The following is a 23,274-nucleotide window of genomic DNA, read 5'->3' as shown; positions in this document are numbered from 1 at the left end:
GCCAGGATAGACTGTTTTGATGACTTAGCTTTGCAGTATAGTCTGAAGTCAGGAGCATATCTCCAGCTCTGTTCTTCTTTCTCAAGATTACTTTGGCTATTTGGGGTCTTTTGCATTTCCACACAAATTTTAGAATTTAAATGGGCTATTTTAGAAGGATATTATTCTTTATTCTAAAATTATGAACAATTATATGGGTTGATGGATATCAAATGTTTTTCATCATATAACCTACATTTTTCCCTACCTACAAACTAGTAGTCCCTAATTTAGAAAACATCAGTTTATAATTTTTGAATTAATGAAGATTTAAAACACTTATCACTAGCAAACATTTTAAAATATTTAAACTATTTATGAGTGATCTGAAATGATTTTGTTATTTTGTAATTCAGACTCTTATTTTTGTCTCCCTATTTAGTTCTTCGAGTAGAGGGAAGAAAGATGAGAGTATGATAAATATATTTTATTTGTGAATGTTATCTAATATAAGTTTAGTTAATACAGGTATCCCAAGATTTGAGGAAGAGTCACCATGGAGCTATATAGCATTTACTGTCTCCCATGGCATTCAGAACCATGCTGCTTGGAGATAGTAGATACTGAAATACCTATAGAATGGGTGCTTTTCTATACAATTTCTTAAAAAAAATTTTTTTTTTTGTGGTACGCAGGCCTCTCACTATTGTGGCCTCTCCCATTGCGGAGCACAGGCTCCGGACGTGCAGGCTCAGTGGCCATGGCTCACGGGCCCAGCTGCTCCACGGCATGTGGGATCCCCCCGACCGGGGCATGAACCCGCATCCCCTGCATTGGCAGGCAGACTCCCAACCACTGCGCCACCAGGGAAGCCCCTACAATTTCGTTTTGTCAAGTCAATTTTCCCATGTTTGTTGATTTGAAATAGAAACTTTATTGGAGAACATATCTATATAAACTTTGGAATTGATGCAAAAATAAATTGGGGTGAACAAAGTCTCTTCCCCATTCTGAATAGATAGGCATATATTTCCAACTATGTAGATTTCTTTCACAGAAGCAGTTTCCTTAGATTACATCTCAATTTAAGTTCCTATGGAGAGTAGTGCACCATTCCCAAGATTGCCCTTGCTAGTGCTGCATATTAAAAAAATGAAGCTTTTGGGCTTCCCCGGTGGCGCAGTGGTTGAGAGTCTGCCTGCCGATGCAGGAGACACGGGTTTGTGCCCCGTTCTGGGAAGATCCCACATGCTGCGGAGCGGCTGTGCCCGTGAGCCATGGCCGCTGAGCCTGCGCGTCCGGAGCCTGTTGCTCCGCAACGGGAGAGGCCACAACAGTGAGAGGCCCGCGTACCGCAAAAAAAATGAAGCCTTTATATGCCTTAGCTATAAGGTGAGTAGCCAGACTTTTCTCAGATGTTCTCTTTCAATGCCTATCCTATATTTCATTTTTTAAAAACTCCTTTTTAAAAATCTTCTAAATATTTTTTCTTTACAGCAGCCTCTTCTTTCTAGGATACAGAGGATACAATCTCTTTCTGTCACTCTCTTAGGATACTAACATCTTTTTTTAAATTTAAAGTTTCTTCTCTTTGCTTAGTCTGTTTTCTCTCAAGTTGCTTAAAAATGATTTTATACAATTAAAGTGGGGTGTTTTGATTTACAATTTAATAAAATTCCAGGTTAATACTGAAGATAAATGTCTAATTGTTCTCACCTGAAACTCCACTAAAACAATAGCAAAGGGATTTTCTTAAAAGATATAAACCCATAAATGTGAGTAGAATGGGAAAGGATACAGTAACAAAGTGTTGGAAGCTAGAAAGCAGATGGATATGTGTGCAGAAAAGAGTTAATATAGTATGCCTGAGACTGCTATCCTTAGAAAAGCCTGCCTGTAAGGCTGGTACTTGGCTGGCATTTGGGAACTTGGATTTTTGGAAAGATTCTCACCATTCCCTAAATGATAAATGTATTTCATTGTGCCTAAGCTTCTTGTGCAAACAATATGGTTTATACACAACACCTGCTTTCCTTATGGAAGTCTGGAATTTTGGTGTTGGGCAAAGAGTGCTTACATGACTAAGCCCCAATAAAAAACTTTGGCACTGAATTTCTAATGAGCTTCCTTGGTAAGTAACATTTCACATGTTGTCACAACTCATTATGGAAGGAATGTGGCCCTACTGGGAGAGGACTCTTGGAAGCTTGTTCCTGGTTTCCTCTGGACCTTACTCCATGTGTCGTTTCCCTTTGCTGATTTTACCCTACCCATGAACTGTAACAAACGGTAACCATGAGTATAACAACTCTAAGTCCTTCTAGCAAGTCACTGAGGCTGAGGGTGGTCTTAGGGATCATCAACAAAATGTGATGAATCCCAAGCCAGTAGTGAGGAGGACTGAGAACCAACCTGATAAGTATTTCAGAATCTTCAAAAGGTTCAGGAACCAAGAGAACCAAGTACCACTGGAACTGAGAGGTGGAAGTGGCTAAAACAGGGGTAGATAAAAGCTGTTTAAGAGCAGTTAGATCCCTAAATCTCTTTCCCTAGTCCATGCCCTGAAATGCCACTTATTCATTCTGCCAGATATCTGGGTGTTTATTCTCTGAAGAGGCTATTCTGGCCTGGAGTAAGAGTTAGATGGCAGGCACAGTTGATAGTTTGGCACCATTCCAAAAAACAGGGAGATTAGTAATGAACACCAAGTAAAGGGATTCTCCCATGCCCAAACCCTCTCCCCTGACTAGGTTCTCAAAGCGTTGTAAACTACACCTTTATTCTCTGAAGGATTAGAATACTTTTCCCCCAGAGAAATCTGAGTGGCCCAAGAGGAAAGACCTAAGTATACCATCATCATAGGTTCCCTAACAAATTGTCCAGCCAGATCACCTAGTGTGTACATGCCTCACCCACATGCTTAGAGCTTCCACTCTTAATTATGAACAGACAGCCAAGGATAACCAGATAGCTCAAAAGTTTTCAATGAAAGATAGAGATCACAACAAACTAATAGAAAAAAGAAAATTATAGAGAAAAAACTAAACAATGTTATTATTAATAGAATCAGAGAGATAAAATATTGCATTCATGAAACAAAAACAAGATGCTGTTAATAAAAAAAATTCAGAGGGGAAAAAAAAGAGCTTATAGAAATTAAACAAGCTAGTAGAAATTAAAATGTCAAGAGAAGGGCTAGAAGTTGGGGGAATCTCCCTAAAAAAAGTAGACAAAAGACAGATGAAAAATAGGAGAGAAGAGGTAAGAAAAAGATCTGTTTGGATGTCCAACATCCAAATGTTAGGAGTTCCAGAAGGAGAGAACAGCAACAAAGGAGGGGAGAAAATCAATGAAAAATTCAAGAATGTTTCCCCAAACTAAAGGATACATGTGACTAAATTAAAAGGGCATGTTCAATGCCCAGCAAAATGGATAGAAAACAGATCCATGTGAGGAGACATCATTTCAGAACACTAGGGTCAAAGAAAAATCTAATAGTTTTCAGTAAAGAAAAAAACAATTCACATAGAAAGGATCAAGAATCAGAATGGCTTTCAAGCTTCAATAACAACACCAGAAGTGGAGCAACACCTTAAAAATCCTCAGGGAAAATTATCTCCAACCTAGAATTCTATAAACTATCAATTAAATATGACAGTAGAGCAAAAAATATTTGACATGAAAAGCCTCCAGAAATTGCTCACCAAGCACCCTTCCTCAAGAAGGCTCTAGAGGATTACTTCACTGAAAAGTATGCAGCAAAGGATTAACTCAGCAGGCCTGAGTTGTCTAAACCCTGCACATTCCACAGAAAGATCTGGCTCTTGCCTAGCTCTTGGAAGATATTTCTGAACCCTTGGAATATCTTGCCTGATAAGAATATCTTTGTTTACCTGGGGCCTTGGGCCATACCAAATAATTTATGCTAACAATGTGATTTATGGTGGCCATGTGACCACCATAATAATTTATGCTGACATGTGATTAATGTGACCCAGGCCATTTGGTATCATTTTGACCTTTGAAGAGGTTAGAGACTGAGTAATTAAAGTCTGCCAGGGAGATGCTCCATGCCTATCTGGCTGATCCCCAATAAAAAACCTGGACAGCATGTCTTAGGTAAGCTCTCCTGGTTGGCAATACGTCATAGGTGTTGTCACATATTGTTGCTAGGAGAATAAGCACTGTCCGTAAGACTCTGCTGGGATAGGACAACTGGAAACTTGTCCCAGCTTCTCCTGGACTAAGAGAAACCTTAGAGATTTAATTCAATAACTTAATTTTATAAATAAAGCTGCACTTTAGAGATTAAGTGGATTGTCTAGGAATACACAGGAAATTGAAAGGATTAAAACCCAGGTGTCCTGACTCCTAATTCAAGGCTCATAGGGATCCTGGTTTTCTTTGATACATTTGTACATTTAGATCTTTGATGGTACATAGTTCAAGTTAATTCCTTCATTTTTAGGGTGACAAATACTGCTTTATTAATAGTAGTGTCATATATATATGTCACTGCAACTATTTGTTAGCTGCTCAAGATCTGAAGAATTAACATGCCCAAGAAAAATATATTCAGAAACCAAATGATCAGTTTAGTAAAATATAATGATCTAGAAGCAGTTTAACACCTTCATTTTGTGTTATTTTTCAGACATATTTTTCAGATATATATATATATATAGAAGTGTATATATATATATATAGAAGTAGACAAAAAAGTAGACAAAAGACAGATGAAAAATAGGAGAGAAGAGGTAAGAAAAAGATCTGTTTGGAAGTGTATATATATATATATATATATATATATTATTATTTTTTTTTTTGCGGTATGTGGGCCCCTCACTGTTGTGGCCTCTCCCGTTGCGGAGCACAGGCTCCGGACGTGCAGGCGCAGTGGCCATGGCTCACGGGCCTAGCCGCTCTGCGGCACGTGGGATCGTCCCCAACCGAGGCAGGAACCCGTGTCCCCTGCATCAGCAGGCGGACTCTCAACCACTGTGCCACCAGGGAAGCCCTTAGAAGTATATTTTTTAAAAAGCATAAATAACTATTTTTTCAGGAATAAAGTATTAATTTTATAAGGAGGAAAATTTGTGAGCTTTCATTTTTGAAAATCACCCTGAAAAATAACAGGTTACTATGGATTGCTCATTAGTTTACTATGCACAGCTCTGAAGAAAATTTAACATATATTAAGGAATATAAAGAATTTATTTCTGAACTAAGAGTCTCATACATTATGGATTTAGAATTGTTAGGAAATTAATCTAAATTGTATTTGGGCTGAAACTGTGCTATCCTTTAAAAAGTTTTTCCAACACAAAATCCCCCATTGTATATTACTGATTTTCATAAAACCTTTCATGCTTTTCAAACTAGGAAGATAGCAGAATTGCTTTTTGTAAAGATAAAGACAGAGAGCCAGAGTCATTGGAGAATATCGTTCTGACAGATAATGGTGGGGAAAAAAAGGGCAGAATGTATCAGAAGAAGTAATAGAATATCCCAAGGGAGAAAAAGGCAGAAGGAACACTGCTTGCTTTCTTTCCATCTAGATTTCTCAAGAACAATAACAGTTTGAACATAATCAGTGATGATGATCATTCACATTAGCTTAAAACCTGCTAATTCCACGGTATGACAGAAAAGTTCCCTAGAGTACACAGTATCACCTCAAACCAGCCTAGGTGGCTTCATTAGCAACTGGACAAAGTCCTACACAATAGCTGAGGAAAGAGCACAAAAGTTGAAGAAAATATTACTTAAGCATTTTTATACTGAGATATGAAAGCTGAAAAAAAATTGTAGCATGTGATCAACATGCTAATGAAAAATGGCAGCTGTAATTGGATTTTTGTTAAAAGTTAGAACATACAGATTTGAAATATACAGCTACACCTTATTTCAGAAAGCAGATGATTCTAAATATTTATGTCCTAAACAAACTAAACTTTGGTTTTAACATGATATGTGTAATTTAAAAATTGGCATTCATATCTCAGAGGTAGCATTCACAGATACTGTATTAGATTTCAGAACTAGGTCATAAAGTAAGAAGAGATTTTTAAAAGAAACCCTCAAATTCTAGAAGCTTTATCAGTGTCAGACTATGAGAACTACAGGTGTCTTAGATATCACTGAGACTAACCACTTTACAAATTAAACAACTGGCCCAGAAAAGTAGTGATTTGACAAATATCAATTAGCCAAGTAGAATAGGATTTGGACCAGAACTCATATTCTCAGAATTCTAGTTCAGGACTATTGATGAAATTAAACTACTTAAACAGACTCCTCAACAAAGTTAAAATAAAAAGATAACAAGGACACTTAATTTATAGAAGTCTGTCTTTATTTAAAACAAGTTAGATGCAAAGTTCTATTTCGCTAAGTTAGAGATTCTGATTTTATTTGTGTGGAGGAAGAGAAGGAAACATTTCTTTTAAACTCCTTTACTTTACCATGAATTTGCTCAACCATCCAAATCATTAAGCATTGATCACACATATTAGGTGCTGAAGAGCATGCAAAATTTCCTTCAAAACAAATGTACAATAATGGCTGACCTAAAGCAATATATATAGTATAGTAGAGCGAGGCAGACATTGATGGTATATCACAAGGGGATGTATGGTACTTTCTTTATCACAAGGGGATGTATGGTACTTTCTTTATATTTGGTCAAACTTAGAATAACATAAACTTCCCATAAATTAAGGTGTAAATTACTCAGAGTTCATTTTAACTAATGTTGATGGGTATTAAAAGTAATTTAGCTTTGTTATACGGACATTACAAAGAAAATATGGTGTTGATTTGTTTTATTTCTCTAAGGAAGATAATACAGAAAAAACAAAAGGGGGAGGAGAAGGAAATACAGATTAGTAGCCTATGGGTTGGATCTGTTTCACAAAATGTTTTGTTTGGCTTAACCAGTGTTAGCCTATGGTATTTTTTTTTAAACAATACTTCAATTCCATTATTTAAAAAGTAGATTTCCTATCAAAAAAATCCAAATTTCTTTCTCTTGAAAAATCAGATGATTTGTCAATGTCATCTCACAGCTGGAACTGAATTAATGTAGTGCCCTCTTTAGATATATGCTCTCTAGTACACCATAGTCACTACCATTCCCTATTATCTCTCAGAGGGTAATATCCAGGGCCCTCTAGGCCTTTGAGTTTGGGACCCCTGTTTTAAAGGAAGCTCTTTTTGAGTGAGACCCAGAGGATATAGACACAGCAATTAGGAGGCTAACTGCCATAGACTAGGCAATAGATAGATGGTAGTATGCACCAGGCATTGTGGATGGGAAGAAGTGAATGGACTTAACAGATGTTAGGAGGTAACAGACAGGCTTTGGTAATGGGGTGAATGTGAGGTATGAGAGAGAAGGCAGCATCAATGACTCTTAGGTTTCTGAACTACGTAAATACATGGATAGCAGTGCCAGTCACTGAAATGGGGAAGAAAAGAGGAAGGTGATGTTTTGGGGAAAATAGGGGTAGCGTGGGGAGGGAGAAGGAAAGATCCTGAGCTCAGTTGAATATGCTGGATATGGATGTGCTGAATCTGAGGGCTTCAGATATCCTTGAAGAGATGTCAAATAGGTGTAGAATATAGAAAGCGAGAGCTCAGAGTCTGTGTTAGGATCATAGATATGTGTACGTGAGTCATCTGCTTTTAAGTGGTACAATACCAAGAATGTGGATGTAATCACTTGGCAAGAGCAAGGGACCTAGGCTTAGGTCTTGAGAATCTTCAACCTCTGAGGGCAAGGCAGAGGCAGATGAGCGTGAAGAGAAGCAAGCAAGGTAGTTAAAGAAAAAATCCAGGACAGTGTGCTAGCCAGTGGAAGTGTTATAGAGAAAATTATGGAGTCAATTGCTGCTGAGAGATGAACCTGGGTGAGGACTGAAAAGTGCCTAATGAACTTGTTGATAGGAAGGTCACTGTGAGCCTTAGGCAACAGCTCTTTTGGTAGAGTGATGGGGCAAAGCAGATTAGAGTGGCTGGGGAAGTGAGAAGATGGTGAGTACGTACATGGTCACCCCTGAAGAAATTGCACCATGAAAAAAAAAGTATGAGGTAGCTCTTGGTTTTGTTAAGCCTCTTTATTATTATGTTTTTTATTTTATTAATCTCTACATTAATTTCCTTCTGCTTGTTTCCTTTGGGTTTATCTTTTTTTTTTTAAACATAAAATTGGATGCTTACTTAACTTGCTAAATTTCAGGCTCTGCTTTTCTAATGTAAACATTTGAAGTTCCAGATTTACTTCTGTGTGCCAGTTTAGCTGCTTCATATAAAGTTCTGATATATAGTATTTTTATTATCATATTCTAAGTATTTTCTAAATTTCATTGTGATTACATCCTTTACCCATGTGTTCATAAGTGTTTAAAATTTTTCTAAATAAACTTCCACACTTTATTTCTGTTACTGAATTCAAAGAGTTATTTGGGGGTGAGAGAACATAGTCTAAGAAATCCCAATTTTTTGAAATTTAATATTAATAGCTAACAATCAACACCATTTGGCAGGTACCACTCTAAAGATTTTATATGAATTATATACTTTACTCCTCATAATGATTCTATGAGGTAAGTACTATTATTATTCTCATTTTTATAAATGAGGAAATAGGCATAGAGAGGTTGTATCATTTACCCACATAACTTTATGAAGTTACACAGAGCTGCTAAGTGACGGAGCTACACTTTTTACATCCTTCCTCACTTTAGGTCTTATTCTCAGATTATATTTCAAACCTCTGCACTGTTTTTGTTTTTGCAGGGGGAATCAATTTCATTGAGGTATAATATATGTATGTGGGTGCACAATTTGATGAGTTTTGTCATACTTTTGCAACCTGTGAAACCACCATTGCAATCAAATACAGAAGCTTTCCACACGCACTAAATTTCATCCTGCCCCAAGCCCCAAGCAATAGGTAATCCACTTTTTGTGACTATAGGTTAGTCTGCATTTTCTAAAATTTAATATAAATGTAATGCCATAGTGTGAGCTCATTTTTGTCTGGCTCCTTTCATTCTACATACTGATTTTTTAGATACATCCATGTTGTTTTTATCACTAGCACGTTCCTTTCTTACGGCAAAGTATACTCCTTTGTATGGATATACCATATTTTGTTTATCCCTTTGCTTTTTATGGATATTTGGGTTAATTTCAGTTTTGGGCCATTGTGAATAAAGCTACTACGAACATTCACATTCAAGTTTTTGTATGGACATATGCTTTAGTTTCTCTTGGGCCTCTAGGGCTTCAACAGTTGTTTTATGGCTTTTCACTTTTCAAAAACTGTCCAACTGCTTCCCAAAGTGGTTGTAAAACTATATTCCTATCATCAGGCTATATTTTTTTATTAATACACATCTTTGGCAATACTTGGTATAATCTTTTTTAATTTTAGTCTTCCTAGTCAATATTTAATGGTATCTCATTTTTGTAATTTTCATTTTCCTGATTTCTAACGATCATGAGCATCTTTTCATGTGCTTCTTGGCCATGCATACATCTTCTTTTGTGAAGTGTCTGTTAAAATATTTTGCCCATATTTATTGGATTTTCTTACTGTTGAGTTGTAAGAGTTCTTCATTTATTCTGGATATAAGTACTTTGCCAGATACATGTGCTGCAAATCATTATCCGTTTTGCAAAAAACAAGCTTTTATTTTGATAAAGTCTTGTCAATTTTGGTTCATGCTTTTTGTTTCCTAAGAAATGTTTGGCTCCTACAAAGTAATGAAGATTTTCTTCTACGAGTTTTAGCTTTTACATTTAGGTCTATGATCCATAGCGAGTAGATTTCTAAGTATGGTGTGACGTAAGAATCAGTATTCATTGTTCCCCATATGGATACCCAATTATTTCAGAACCATTTATTGAAAAAAATGTTTGTTTCCTCACTCAATTACCTGGGCACCTTTGTAAAAAGTCTGTTGACTATATATGTGTGGGTCTAATTCTGCATTCTCATTTCTTCTCCATTGATCTATATGTCTATCTTTTCCCTAGTATTACAATGTCTCAATTACTATAGCTTTACAGGAAGTCTTGAAATCAGGTAGTGTGATCATCCAACTTTGGTTTTCTTTTTCAAAATTGTTTCCGCTATTCTAAATGCTTTGTATTTCTACATACATTTAAAAATAATCTTGGCAACTGCTACCAAAAAATCCTGCTAATATTTTAATTGGGATTGCATTGAATATATATATCAATTTAGGGGAGAAGTGATATCTTAAAAATAATGGGTCTTCCAGGGTATTTTTTGCCATTTACTTAGGCCTTCTTTAATTTCTCTCAGTAGTTTTGTAGTTTTCATTGTAAAGATCTTGCACATATATTATTTATTCATAAATATTTTAACTTGGGGTGGGGCACTATCGTAAATGGAATTGTTTTAATATTTCTTTTTTCAATTGTTTTCTGCTAGTATATGAAATAGTTTTATCCTGCAAACTTCTTAAATTCACTTATTAGCTCTAGTTGATTTTTGTACGTTCATTAAAATTTTTTCCTCAATCATGTCACCTACAAATAAAGACAATTTTACTTCTTTCTTTCTAATGTTTGTCTTTTTTTCCTTACCTTGTTGCAATGGCTGAACCTCCAGCACAATGGCTAGGACAAGAAGTGAAGTACCTGCCTCTTGCATAGGGAGTAATCTTTCAGTCTTTCATCATTATTATGTTGGCTATAGGTATTTTTGTAGATGCTCTTTAGTAGACTGAGGAATTTCTGTTCTTAGTTTGCTAAAAGTTGATTTTTTAAAAAAATCATGAATGGTTGTTGAATTTTGTCAAATTCTTTTTCTGTATCTATTGAGATGATATGATTTTCTCCCCTACACTGCAAATATGGTTTATTACATTGATTTTTGAATGTTAAACCAATGTTGTATTCTTGGGATAAAACATATTTGGTCATGATATGTTATCCTTTATCTATATATTTGGATTTGATTTGTCAAGGATTTTTGAATCTATGTTCATGAGAGATATTTGCAATTATTTTTTTAAAAAAATTATTGAAGTATAGTTGATTTACAATGTTGTGTGTTAATTTCTGCTGTATAGCAAAGTGATTCAGTTATACATATATTCTTTTTCATATTCTTTTCCAATGTGGTTTATGACAGGATATTGAATATAGTTCCCTGAAGTTATTTTTATAATTATTTTTTCTGATTTTTGTTTCAGTTAGTCCTCACAATAACCCTATGGAGTATGCATTATTATTATCCATTTTTGGAAATGGGACATAGGCAGAGCCAGTAAGTGTACTCTCAGTCACTGTGTCTCACTGCCTCTAATTTGTTAAGTGTTGCTTTCATGCTCTAGTATGTTGTCAATTTCTAAAAGTGTTCCATGAAATAAAAAGAAATTATACTCAATGACTGGCATTTTTTGTTATTTCCTTGCATATTTTTTATATTCTTTATATTTTCTAAGAGCAGAGGTAAAACTAGAAAATTAAACAACACATTCTTGAAGAACCATTGGGTCAAGGAAGAAAGCAGAAGGGAAATTAGAAAATATCTCAAGACATTAAAAAAAAATGATGTTAGTTGTAGCTTTTTTTTGTTACATTGAAGTAATTTTTTTCTATTCTTAGTTTGTTGAGTTTTTATCATGAAAGGGTGTTAAATTTTGTCAAATGCCTTTTCTGCATCTATTGTAAAGATGTGACTTATCTTTTGTTCTGTTAATGTGGTATATTACATTAATTGATTTTCTTGAACCATCCATATATCTCAGAGGTAATTCCCACTTGGTCATGGTGTATAATACTTTTAAGGTGCTGTTGGATTCAGTTTGATAGTATTTTGTTGAGGACTTTTGCATCTATATTCATCAGGAATACTGGCCTGTAGTTTTCTTGTCAGGTGGTAACTTTGGCTTTAGTATCAAGGTGACGCTGGCCTCATTGAACTAGTTAGGAAGTCTTCTCTCCTCTTCAATTTTTTTGGAAATGTTTGAGAATACCTGACATTAATTCTTTAAATATTTGGTAGAATTCTCCAGTGAAGCCATCTGGGTCTGGACGTTTCTTTATTGGGAGCTTTTTGATTATTGATTCAATCTCCATACTAGTTATAGGTCTGTTCATACTTTCTGTTTCTTCATGATTCAGTCTTGGTAGGTTGTATGTTTATGGGAATTTATCCATTTCTTCTCAGTTATTCAGCTTGTTGGTGTATAACTACTTATAGTAGTCTCTTATGACCCTTTTTATTTCTGTGGCATCAGTTGTAATGTCTCTTCTTTCATTTCTGCTTTTACTTATTTTGTCTTTTTTTCTTAATTGTCTAGCTAAGAGTTTGTCAATTTTATTTAGCTTTTCAAAAAACTTAGTTTCATCAATCTTTAAATTGTTTTTTAATTCTCTATTTTGTTTATTTCTGCTCTGATCTTTGTTATCTCCTTCCTTCTGCTAATTCTGGGCTTAGTTTGTTCTTTTTTTCAGCTCCTTGAGGTGTAAAGTTAGGCTGTTCATCTGAGATCTTTCTCCTTTTCAAATGTAGGTGCTTATGGAAATCTCTCTTAGTACTGCTTTTGCTGCAACCCATAATTTGGGGAATGTTGTGTTTTCTTTTGTCAAGACATATTTTCTAATTTCCTTTTTGATTTCTTCTTTGACCCAATGGCTGTTCCAACAGTGTGTTAATTTTCACATAGTTGTAAATTTTCCAGTTTTACTTCTGCTATTGAGTTTTAGTTTCATTTCACTGCAGTCAGAAAAGATACTTTGTATGATCTTAATCTTCTTAAATGTACTAAGACTTATTTTGTGACCTAATATGCAATCTACCCTGGAGCAAGATCTATGTGTGCTTGAGAAGAATGTGTATTTTGCTGCTGTTGTGTGAAATGTTCTACATATGTCTGTCAGTGCCATTTGGTCCATAATGTTGCTCAAGTGCTTGGTTTCTTTATTGATCTTCTGTCTGGATGTTCTATCCGTTATTGAAAGTGGGGCATTGAAGTCTCTTACTGTTATGGTGTTACTGTCTTATTTCTCCCTTCAGTTCTGTCAACATTTGTTTTATATGCTTAGGTACTCTGATGTTGGATGCATATTTATAATTGTTATATCTACCTGGTGGATTGACCCTTTCATAATATAATAATATAATGTCCTTCTTTGCCTCTTATGACAGTTTTTGACTTAAAAAGTCTATTTTGTCTAACTAAAGCAACCCCTGCATTCTTTTGGTTACTATTTGCATAGTATCTTTTTCCATCCTTTTACTTTCAGTCTACGTGTACCCTTAAATTGAAAGTGAGTTTCTTGTAGACAGCATACAGTTTGGTCTTTTATATTTTTAGCCCATTCAGCAACTCTTATGTCCTTTGATTGGGGAGTTTAATCAATTTACATTTAAAGTAATTACTGGAAAGAAACTATTTATATTGCTATTTTGTTGATGTTCTTCTATTAGCTTTGTAGTTCTTTGGTCTGTTATTTCCTCTCTTGCTGTCTTCCTGTTTTGTTAATTTTTTTCATATTGATATACTTTGATTATTTTCCATTTTAATTTTGTGTAACTTCTATAGTGTGTGTGTGGTGTATGTCCATGTGTGTGGTTACCTTAAGGCTTACAAAAAATATCTTATGAAACAGTCTATTTAAAGCTGATAAATTCAACTGCATACAAAAACTCTACACTTAAACTTCTTCCACCCACCCTCCAACATTTTATTGTTGTCATAATTTACATCTGTTTATCTTGTGTATCTTTTAATATCTTTACATTTTAATATTTATTCTTAACTTTTATACTAGAATTAAAAGTGATTTACCCACCACCATTATAGTAATACAATATTCTGTATTTGTCTATATATTCATCTTTATCAATGAGTTTCATACTTATGCTACTGTGTTACTTTTTAGCATCATTTTGTTTCAACCTGAAGAACTCTCTTTAGCATTTCTTACAAGACAGGTCTAGTGGTGACCTTCAGCTTTTGTTTATCTGGGAAGGTCATGATCTCTCTATTTTTTGAAAGCTAGTTTTGCAGAGTATGTTATTCTTACTTGGCGTTTTGTTGTTGTTGTTGTTTTCTCTTAGCACTTTAATAAGATTATCCTGCTCTTTTTCTGGCCTGCAAAATTTTTGCTGAAAAATTTCTTATAGTCTTGTAGGAGTTCCCCTGTGACAAGTCTCTTCCTTCTCTGCTTTCAAAATTCAAAGGCCTTTGACTTCTGATAATTTGATTATAATGTGCCTTGGTGTGGATTTCTTTGTATTCTTTTGACTTCTTGGACCTGGATGTCCATTTCCTACTCTAGTTTTGGGAATTTTTCAGTCATCATTATCATCATCATCGAATAAGCTTTCTGGTACTTTCTTCTCTGTCTGGGATTCAATGTGTATATTGATCTGTTTGATGGTGTACCATAAGTCCCTTTAGTTTTGTTCATTCTTTTTCATTCCTTTTTCTTTTCTGACTAAATTATTTCCAATGACTTGTCTTAAAGTTCAATGATCCTTTCTCCCGTCTGATATCTAGTCTGTTGATGAACTGCTCAAGTGAATTTTTCACTTCAGTTTTCATGTTCTTCAGCTCCATGATTTCTGTTTTGTACTATATATATATATATATTTTGGCTGTGCTGTGTGGCTTGTGGGATCTTAGTTTCCTTACCAGCGTTTGAACCCATGCCCCCTGCAGTGGAAGAGCGAAGTCCTAACCACTGGACCGCCAGGGAATTCCCTTAACATTTTCTATCTCTGTTGAAATTTCTCATGCTTTGTTCTCTTGCCTGTAGTTAGCATCTTAATGACAGTTATTTTGAATTCTCTGTCAGGTAAATTATATACCTCTGTTTCATTAGGGTTTCTGGAGATTTATCTTGCTTTGTTTGAAACATCTCTGCCTGATTCTTCATTTTTCTCAACTCTCTGCATTACTGTCTGTGCATTAGACAAAACAGGTACCTCTCCCAATCTTCATGGACTGGCCTTGGACAGTAGAACACTGTCACCAATCAACTTGTCCAGAGACTTTGGGGGCCTCTACCAACTCTTTCCCTCCTCAGGGAGTAGCAGGAAGCTGTAGTTCTGGTTTGCTCGTTCTGTGCTGAGGAAGCAGGGGAGCTATGTTGTCTGCCAGTTCAAATTGCTGTCTCCATTCTCCTCCAGGTGTCTAAACTCTACTGAACCTGTCAGAGTTCTAAGACTGGCAAGACAGAAGCCTGATCTCTGGGGAGCTCCCCAAGAAAAGCTGGGGTGCTGGACATGTGAACTAACCCCTTCCCTCCTCTGGGAGAAGCTGAGACCTAGGAGGTCTCTTCCCAATTTTATGGCACTGTGCTGGGGTCAGGGACTCTGATGAGAGTCTGTCCCAAATCTCCCTACTGGTTTTGGTGATTCTTGCTTTGTGTTCACCTGCAGTGCAGGAGCCTTTCAATTCGTTTCTGGATTTCTCACAAAGGGAATTTGTGACTTGTTGCTGATCAGTATGTTTTCAGGCAGATGGAGGGTCCATCACCATCTCGCTGATGTCACTCCCAACTTAGCTTTTATTTCATCCTTATTATTGATAGTTTTAGTGTGGGTAGAATTTTGCTGGTTATTTTCTCAGCATTTTCAAGATGTTTCACCATCTTCTGGATTCATTAGTTGTTAATGTAATGCCAACAAAAACTAACTTTCATTCCTTTGTTGGTAATATTATCTCTAATTGTTTTAAAAACATTTTGTCTTTGGTATTTTGAGGTTTTACTCTTTGTTCATTTTATTTTAACCTGTCTTGGGATTTTGGGGCTCTCTGAATTTGAAATTTGGCATCTTTCATAAATTTGGGAAAACTCTAAGTCATTATTCTTTTAAGTAATTTCTCTGAAATTCTAATTAGATATACACTGGACCTGCTCATTATATCTTCATTCTCTCTTAATCTCTGATTTCCATCTTTTATTTCTCTGGGCTATATTCTGGGTGATTTTCTCCCTCAGATCTTTGAGCTTAATGATTTCTTTTTAGCTATTTAATCTGTTCAGTTCATTTCAGTTTCTAATTTTAATTGTATTTTTCATTTAAAAAATAATTTTTCTCCAAATGCGCCTAGTCAATTTTGATTATTTCTTTATCATATATCACCAGTGTTTACTTACTTAAATCAGATAAGTGAAAATTTTATACAACCTATCTGATCATTCTGACATCTTCAATCTTTGCAGGGAAGAGTCCCTAGAGTGATTTTTCATTTTGAGCCCATGTTCTTTCAAATTTTATTTGTCAGTATTCTGGGAGCATAGTACACTCCTCAACAGATTATTTGCATTTGCTCCTTCCAGATCCTTGAGGTTACCACCAATCCAGGATTTTTCCCCCTCTAAAATCACAGAAGTGTGATTTCAGGCTTCAAACTTGTGTGAGAATAAGCTTGTTACACATTTTCAGAGAAGACATTTCTTTCCTCAATTTGTACCTCCTTCACCCAGAGCCAAGGCAGAGACAAGCATAAATCCCACCACCAACCTCTAAGGACCTGCTTATTTATCCCATAATTCATCCACTGAAGATGTGTGTTCCGAGAGTCCTGGCATTAAGTCGGAGCAGATGAGTTCTTTGTTTAGACCTCGCCACCAGGTATTGCCTCCTATGTCACCTCTTCAGAACCCCAGCACATTGAAATCCAGGCTTTAGGTTAGCAGGAAGCAGCTAGCAACTACCCCCAAACCCAAGACAAACATTTGTGTGGTACTTTATAATTTCATATTCACTTCTTTTTTTGTGGTTTCTTGTCTCTGAGGAACTTCCTCACTTACCAGCTCAATCATTCATTGAAAGGGATTAAATGCTCTCTGTAGCATTTTAAGGCATTTCTCGGAATCTCTGTTCAGCCAGATGGCCCTGGTTTCTATTTCTATAAACTAGGAGGCGAGGGTCATGTGCTGAGTATGAAGGAGGAAAAAAGTTTGCTGGAGAGTGGAAAAGGTTTGAAATGGTGGAAAATGGGAAAGCAAGTTAAATAGTGAGCACTAAATAATAAACAGTGTTAATGGTATTCAGAAAAGTTCACAGGGAGCGATCACTTGACAAGACTTTATAGCCTGTGGGCTATGCAGTAGTCTCATTTCTGATACATATTATATTAGCCATAAAACCTTGGACAAATCACATCTTGTTTATATCTACCTATTTCATAGGGGTTATGAAGACAACTGTTATGAAGTGCTTTGAAAATATTAAATCACATAGAATGTAAGGCATTGTAATCAGGTCTTTGCCATGAACTGTATCGCAAACTCTTGCTTCACAGATGATCCCAGGAAAAACAGAATCAAGTTAATGGATAGAACAGTTTAGAAGATTTGGATAAAAACAGTTCATAATCACAGTTATGGATAAAAACCCAACATTGACAAAACCACGATTTCCAGTAAATAGTAACTGACTCATGATGTGAGACTTGCTTGTTCTGCAGACTTTTCTGTTTAATAGAATTTGTTGAAATCAAATTAGCAAAGCCCTAATTATCATGGGCCATTTGCCATGATATAAGAATAGTTTTGCTAAGCAAAACTCTAATATATTAAAGTGGCTTCATTAGTAAGATTTTACCTGTAGTAATCAGAAGTAACTAACTAAACCAAGAAAATCTAAGAGAATCTAAGCATTCGTATCATAAGCAATCTTTTAAGCAGAAAATATAAAGATCCCAGAAAGTACACAAATAATTTACCTCACATACTCATCAAAATTAACTCTCAAATTTTAGATAGCTAAATATTTTCAAGATTTTGGCCTTTTCAAGATTGTCATTCAAAAATATATTCACCATTGTTCTATGAGATTAAAGTATGATAAAGTAACTTCTTATCCTTAAGGAATTTCTATTTTAGGTGGTAGAAATACTTTTGTGAGAAATCACAGAACATTATAACAAAACCAAAGTACCTGTTAAGTTGCACTCCATGTTGTTTGACATTCCATCAATATTTGGAAGAATATATCCAATGTCAGGGACAATGATAGCATCCATGAATATAAGAGTTAAGATTCTGAATTTAATTTTCCTAGCTGTTTTGGCACTGTGATTTAGTCACTGCATTTTATCCCGATTAAGCAACTGGCACTCATTTTACAAAATTGCAAGAAAAGAACGTCACTATGGGTCTTGGAGATGAACTCATTGATTTTGGCATGCATCAACAATACTCCAAAGATAGTATACTATCAACACTCATTTTTAGTCCTTTTACTTGTTCCAATGGTAGGTAGCATGTTTTATCACATAATTTGTTTTAAAGACTGAAACCTTCTCCGTTAAACATACAGGACTGTGAACCGTTCTCTGGTAAAGTACATGTTCTATTAATCATGCTGGAAAAAGTTCAATAGGTGTTTTTAACTTAGTGTACAGGTTTTTCTTTCTTTTTTTTTTTTTCAACTATCTGCTTCCAGGAGGTTAAGTATGGTAAATCTAATTATTCCAGAAAGGGCTACTCCCCCTCATTTGAATTCCATTCAAGTGTAGTCAACAAAAGAAAGAGTGGTTTAGGCAGTCTTAACTTTTTTTTTTTTTTTTTTGCGGTAAGCAGGTCTCTCACTGCTGTGGCCTCTCCCACCGTGGAGCACAGGCCCAGCCGCTCCGTGGCACGTGGGATCCCCCTGGACCAGGGCATGAACCCGTGCCCCCTGCATCGGCAGGCAGACCCCCAACCACTGTGCCACCAGGGAAGCCCTTAACTTTTTTTTTAATATAAATTTATTTTTTATTTTATTTATCTTTGGCTGCGTTGGGTCTTCGTTACTGTGCGCGGGCTTTCTCTAGTTGTGGCGAGGGGGGGCTGCTCTTCTTTGCAGTGCGCGGGCTTCTCACTGCAGTGGCTTCTTTTGTTGTGAAGCATGGGCTCTAGGCACGTGGGCTCAGTAGTTGTGGCTTGCTGGCTCTAGAGTGCAGGCTCACTAGTTGTGGCGCACGGGCTTAGTTGCTCTGCAGCATGTGGGATCTTCCCGGACCAGGGCTCGAACCTGTGTCCCCTGCACTGGCAGGGGGATTCTTAACCACTGCACCACCAGGGAAGCCCAGTCTTAACTTTTTGAAAACTTATTTTTAGAAGAACTAGCAAAATGTATTCAAAGTAGTAATGGTTGTTTTACTAACTTTATTTTTACACTGCTCTATGGTTCTTTGTAACTAAGTCCTTAAAGTTAGGATGTTTTTAATTAGTGAGAAATGGACACAACAAATACTTTAAAGAGGTCAAAAGTAAAATGAAATTGGCATTTAATATGACAGTAAAGACAGAGTGATTTGGTAATCAAGAAGCACAACTATTTAAAACAGATATAAGGGCCTTTTGTTAAAAAAGAAAGTCAAATTTTAGTTAAGTTTTGTTTTTGTCACCATGTAGACTTTCCCTATCACTTTGCTATAACACAAAGAACTCACTGGGGGGATTCTCTGCTGGCGCAGTGGTTAAGAATCCGCCTGCCAATGCAGGGGACACGGGTTTGAGCCCTGGTCTGGGAAGATCCCACATGCCGCGGAGCAACTAAGCCCGTGCGCCACAACTAGTGAGCCTGTGCTCTAGAGCCTGCAAGTCACAACTACTGAGCCTGCGTGTCACAACTACTGAAGCCCGCGCACCTAGAGCCCGTGCTCCAGAACAAGAGAGGCCACCGCAATGAGAAGCCTGCGCACTGCAATGAACAGTAGCCCCCACTCGCTGCAACTAGAGAAAGTCTGGGCACAGCAACGAAGACCCAATGCAGCCAAAAATAAATAAATAAAATAAATAAATTTATTTTAAAAAAAGAACAAAGAACTCATTGGGAAAGCTTTATTCATTCAGAATGATCAATAAGAAGTGTGCTTCCAGTTACTTGAAATTGATATAAAAATTTGAATTCAAATACTATTTTAAATATAGATTCCTTTGGATTTTTTCTAGTGAATATGGAAATGATTTCTGGTTAAAATATCTCTTTTTAAACAGGTTGAAAATTTGTTCAAGTTATAGTTATGTGTCTTAAAATTGTTAATTTTACTAAAAAAAAAGGATAGACAAACAACCTACACTCTTTCTAGGAGACACTACAAAATGAAAAAAACTTTAGTTCAGCTTCTTTCCAAATTATGTTTTCTAGGGTAATAGAATCTTATTGCTTTTTAAAAAGTACATGAAACAAACAAGAGATCCATTTAACAGGAAGACTTTTAGACGTTTAAATTCTCTGTCACTAGCTTGGAATAACAGCAATCAAAAGACTGAAAACCCAATCTGGATATTGTGTAGTTTATGCCGTATAAGTATACTTTTAGAATTTTGAGCTTAAATACAGATGCTTTTTTTCTATTGTGATAATGTTTAGTCACATTGTGTTTACCTCAGGGTGACAGGTATGACTGGTAAAGGGCACAAGGGGACCTTCTGGGGCACTGAAAATGCTGTATATTTTAATCTAGTGGTGGTAACACGAGTGTATGTAAAATTTCACCTAGCTGTATACTTAAGCTTTATGTACTTCATGTTATATGTTATACTTCAAGAAAAAAGTAAAAAGAGTATTTAGCTACTTTATGAAATGCCCACCAATTATTTTACGATGAGTCATTAATATGACTTTGTTAGTCAAAAATGCATAGGGGAAAAACAAATTATCTGATACTCATGGCCTAAGGACTGCTAGTCACTCTGAGGTAAGTTAACTATATCTGAAGCTAGAGCAAAGCTTTAGTGATGAGATGTCGCTGGTAGTGTATCAGAAATTGTGTCAGGAAGAATACAATGTATCAGCTTAACTATGAAGGACTGAAGTGTTATAAGTTTAAACAACAACTAGAAGATCAGAACATCTTCAAATAAGTGACATGACTGGCATGTTTATTTGATTTATGATTACCCATGCTTTTTACTTACTGCTTCTTAATGTTTGGGTTTTTGTCATTGTATTGCTTGGACTTCCAAATGATGGGGAATTAAAGTTAAATTAGTTTTGTTGCCTATTCTGAACTGTTGTTTTTAGTGTGGTAAAAAGCTGAAGTTATGACTGTGCTTTTAAAATTATGCATTCTACTTCCTAGCTATTATGGGAGAAAAGAGTTGGTTTATGCAGGGAATATAAACACTTAATCTGCCTCAAATGTTTTTTTACTTTTGCTCAGAACTATGTTAATTCTCATCACCTCCAAAAGCCTTTGAGAGGATTAGCTGCATAGACCAATATTGTTCTATATTAGTCAGTATTAAGCATATGATGTCACCTTGTTTCCTCTCCTCCTCAAGATTTTTTTTTTTGCGGGGAGGGCGGGGGAATTGTTTTTTGTTTTTTTTTTTGGAAATTCTCAAAATACTGTGGCTTAAATACCACTAGCTGGCACACATGATTGACAACCTTACACTCCCAAACCTGTTTGAAATGGGTTAAATACCTAAGTGCTGCAGAACAATGCAAACCAACCAGCAATTCCTCATAAAAGAGAAAGGGGGTGTGATTAGGTTCCAGCTATTAAGCAAGTTATTGAAAAAACAGTTTGGTGGTTTGTTTCTGCAATAGGCGCAGGTTAAGCTAGTATTTTCTCTCTTAATTAGCTCAAAAAAAAAAAAAAAAAAAAGACTAGTCTATAAGAGGTAGGATAAATAGCCAAAACAAAACATGAAGCAACTGGGGCAAACACACTCGGGGCTTTACGGAGGTCTTTATACTGATCCTCGACATTGGTTATTGCTTATTAACCCCGCCGGAGAACTATCGAACGGAATCTGTGTGAGGCTTATCGAGCCCGGGGAAAGGAGATGCAGGAGAGAATAAAGCTTCTAATAAAAGAAACGCAGCAACAATAGCAGAGGAACAGCTCTGCCTGGTGACGTAATGGCTGGCAGCAGTCCAGCTTCAGCAGAGCTGCTGCTACCTCAGCATCCAACCTCTCTCAACACAGTCCAGCTTCAGCAGAGCTACCGGGGCTGCTACTTTTTGCGATGCCACTTTGTCGGTGGCACCGACACCTTCCCTTAGAGGGCCAGGACGCTGAACAAAGGCTGGTCCTGCTGTTTCAAGTTGTCGGAACACACACTCTCGCTCACACCCCGCAAGCCCCTCAGTCGCCGAGCCGATCGGCTGCTTAAGTTTAGGACGAGAACCCTGGCGCACACACCATGCGTGCCTCGGTTTCCCCCGGGCTGCTCTCGGGTCCGCCTCTCGCGGTTCGCACCCACCCCCCACCGGTCCTCAGCCCGAGTTGAACTCGGCGGCCCCGCTCTCCCGCCCGGCCCCGCGTGCTGGTCCTCCCGCCTTACCTCCGCTAGGTAGAGGTTGAGGAGACAGAGCGTGGAGAACTGGAGACAGGAAGGGAAGCAGTAGAGCAGCCAGTGGGGGAAGAAGTGCAGGTGAGCGGGCGGCCGGAGCAGGGGCAGGGAGCCGCTGAGCGAGAAGGCGGCGGAGAAGAGGGTGGTCCTGAGCGCTGCCCACAGGAGACAGAGGAAGAGGCAGAGGCTCTGGTAACTCAGCCGCCGCTCACGGTACAGGAGCAGCCGCCACAGCTGCAGGTAGGCAAAGGCGAAGAGCGCGGCGTAGAGCAGGGCGTGCAGGATGCTCAGCGCCAACTGCACGGAGCCCGGCACCACGGCGCCTCCGCCGCCCCCGCCGGGCGTGGAGGGCTCGCGGCCGGCCGCCGGACCCGGCACGGACGCCCTCATGAGGGGGCTAGGGGGCGGGCGAAAGAGCGCGGGAAGCAAGGGGCCGGACTCGGAGCCGCTGTCGAGGGGGAGAAGGATGTCTCCCTGACCCCCCACCCACCCCAACCTCCAACCCCAGGAAGCGCCGTGACAGGACCCGGAGCCCCGCGGAGAGCAGCCGCGGCTCCTGGGACCCCGCCTCCTCTCCCCGCCCCCCCCCGGGGGGTCTCGGCTCCTCCTGCTGCGCTCGGCTCGGTAGCTGCAAAAAACAACTCTCGGCTGGAGACAATCAGCTGAGAAACCCGAGCATTTGAGGTGCTCGCTCCGCACCGTGGGCTCCCGCCGATTGGCCCAAGCGGGCTCGCCCCCTGCGCGCCGCGCTCGGAAGGCCACAGGCCGTTGGACCTGTCGCTCCAGGAGGCCAAGCTCTGATTGGGTGCCCGCTTTCCCCTCTTGCTCCTCCCCTTCACTCCCCACCCATGCTGCCGATTGGCCCAGCAACTGCACGGCCAGCTCGCGCCTGCGGGCGGGCTCGGTTGTCGCCTGTCAGCGGGGCGGCTGTCGCTCCGCCCCCTGCGCTTCCCATTGGCTGGAAAGGCTGCACGTAAGACCCACGAGGACCGGGAG

At 37.9% G+C, this 23,274-nt stretch overlaps 1 protein-coding gene across 1 annotated transcript in view; it reads right to left on the bottom strand.

The window, feature by feature from the left end:
- The window catches only part of GPR137C (G protein-coupled receptor 137C), a 54,427-nt gene extending 31,456 nt beyond the window's left edge, over window positions 1-22,971 (bottom strand). Inside the window, exon 1 of the mRNA XM_029238411.1 lies at window positions 22,270-22,971. Within this exon, the coding sequence (XP_029094244.1) occupies window positions 22,270-22,668 (399 nt within the window). The 5' untranslated portion in view covers window positions 22,669-22,971. The remainder of the gene's footprint in view (window positions 1-22,269) is intronic.
- Between the last annotated feature and the right edge of the window lie 303 nt (window positions 22,972-23,274).

This window comes from Monodon monoceros, unplaced genomic scaffold, assembly GCF_005190385.1.
Source record: "Monodon monoceros isolate NGI ecotype Baffin Bay Population unplaced genomic scaffold, NGI_Narwhal_1 Super_Scaffold_21, whole genome shotgun sequence".
NCBI classification, from domain to species: Eukaryota; Metazoa; Chordata; class Mammalia; order Artiodactyla; family Monodontidae; genus Monodon; species Monodon monoceros.
The sequence above is the reverse complement of the archived record's forward strand: the minus strand, read 5'-3'. Positions and strand labels throughout refer to the sequence as shown.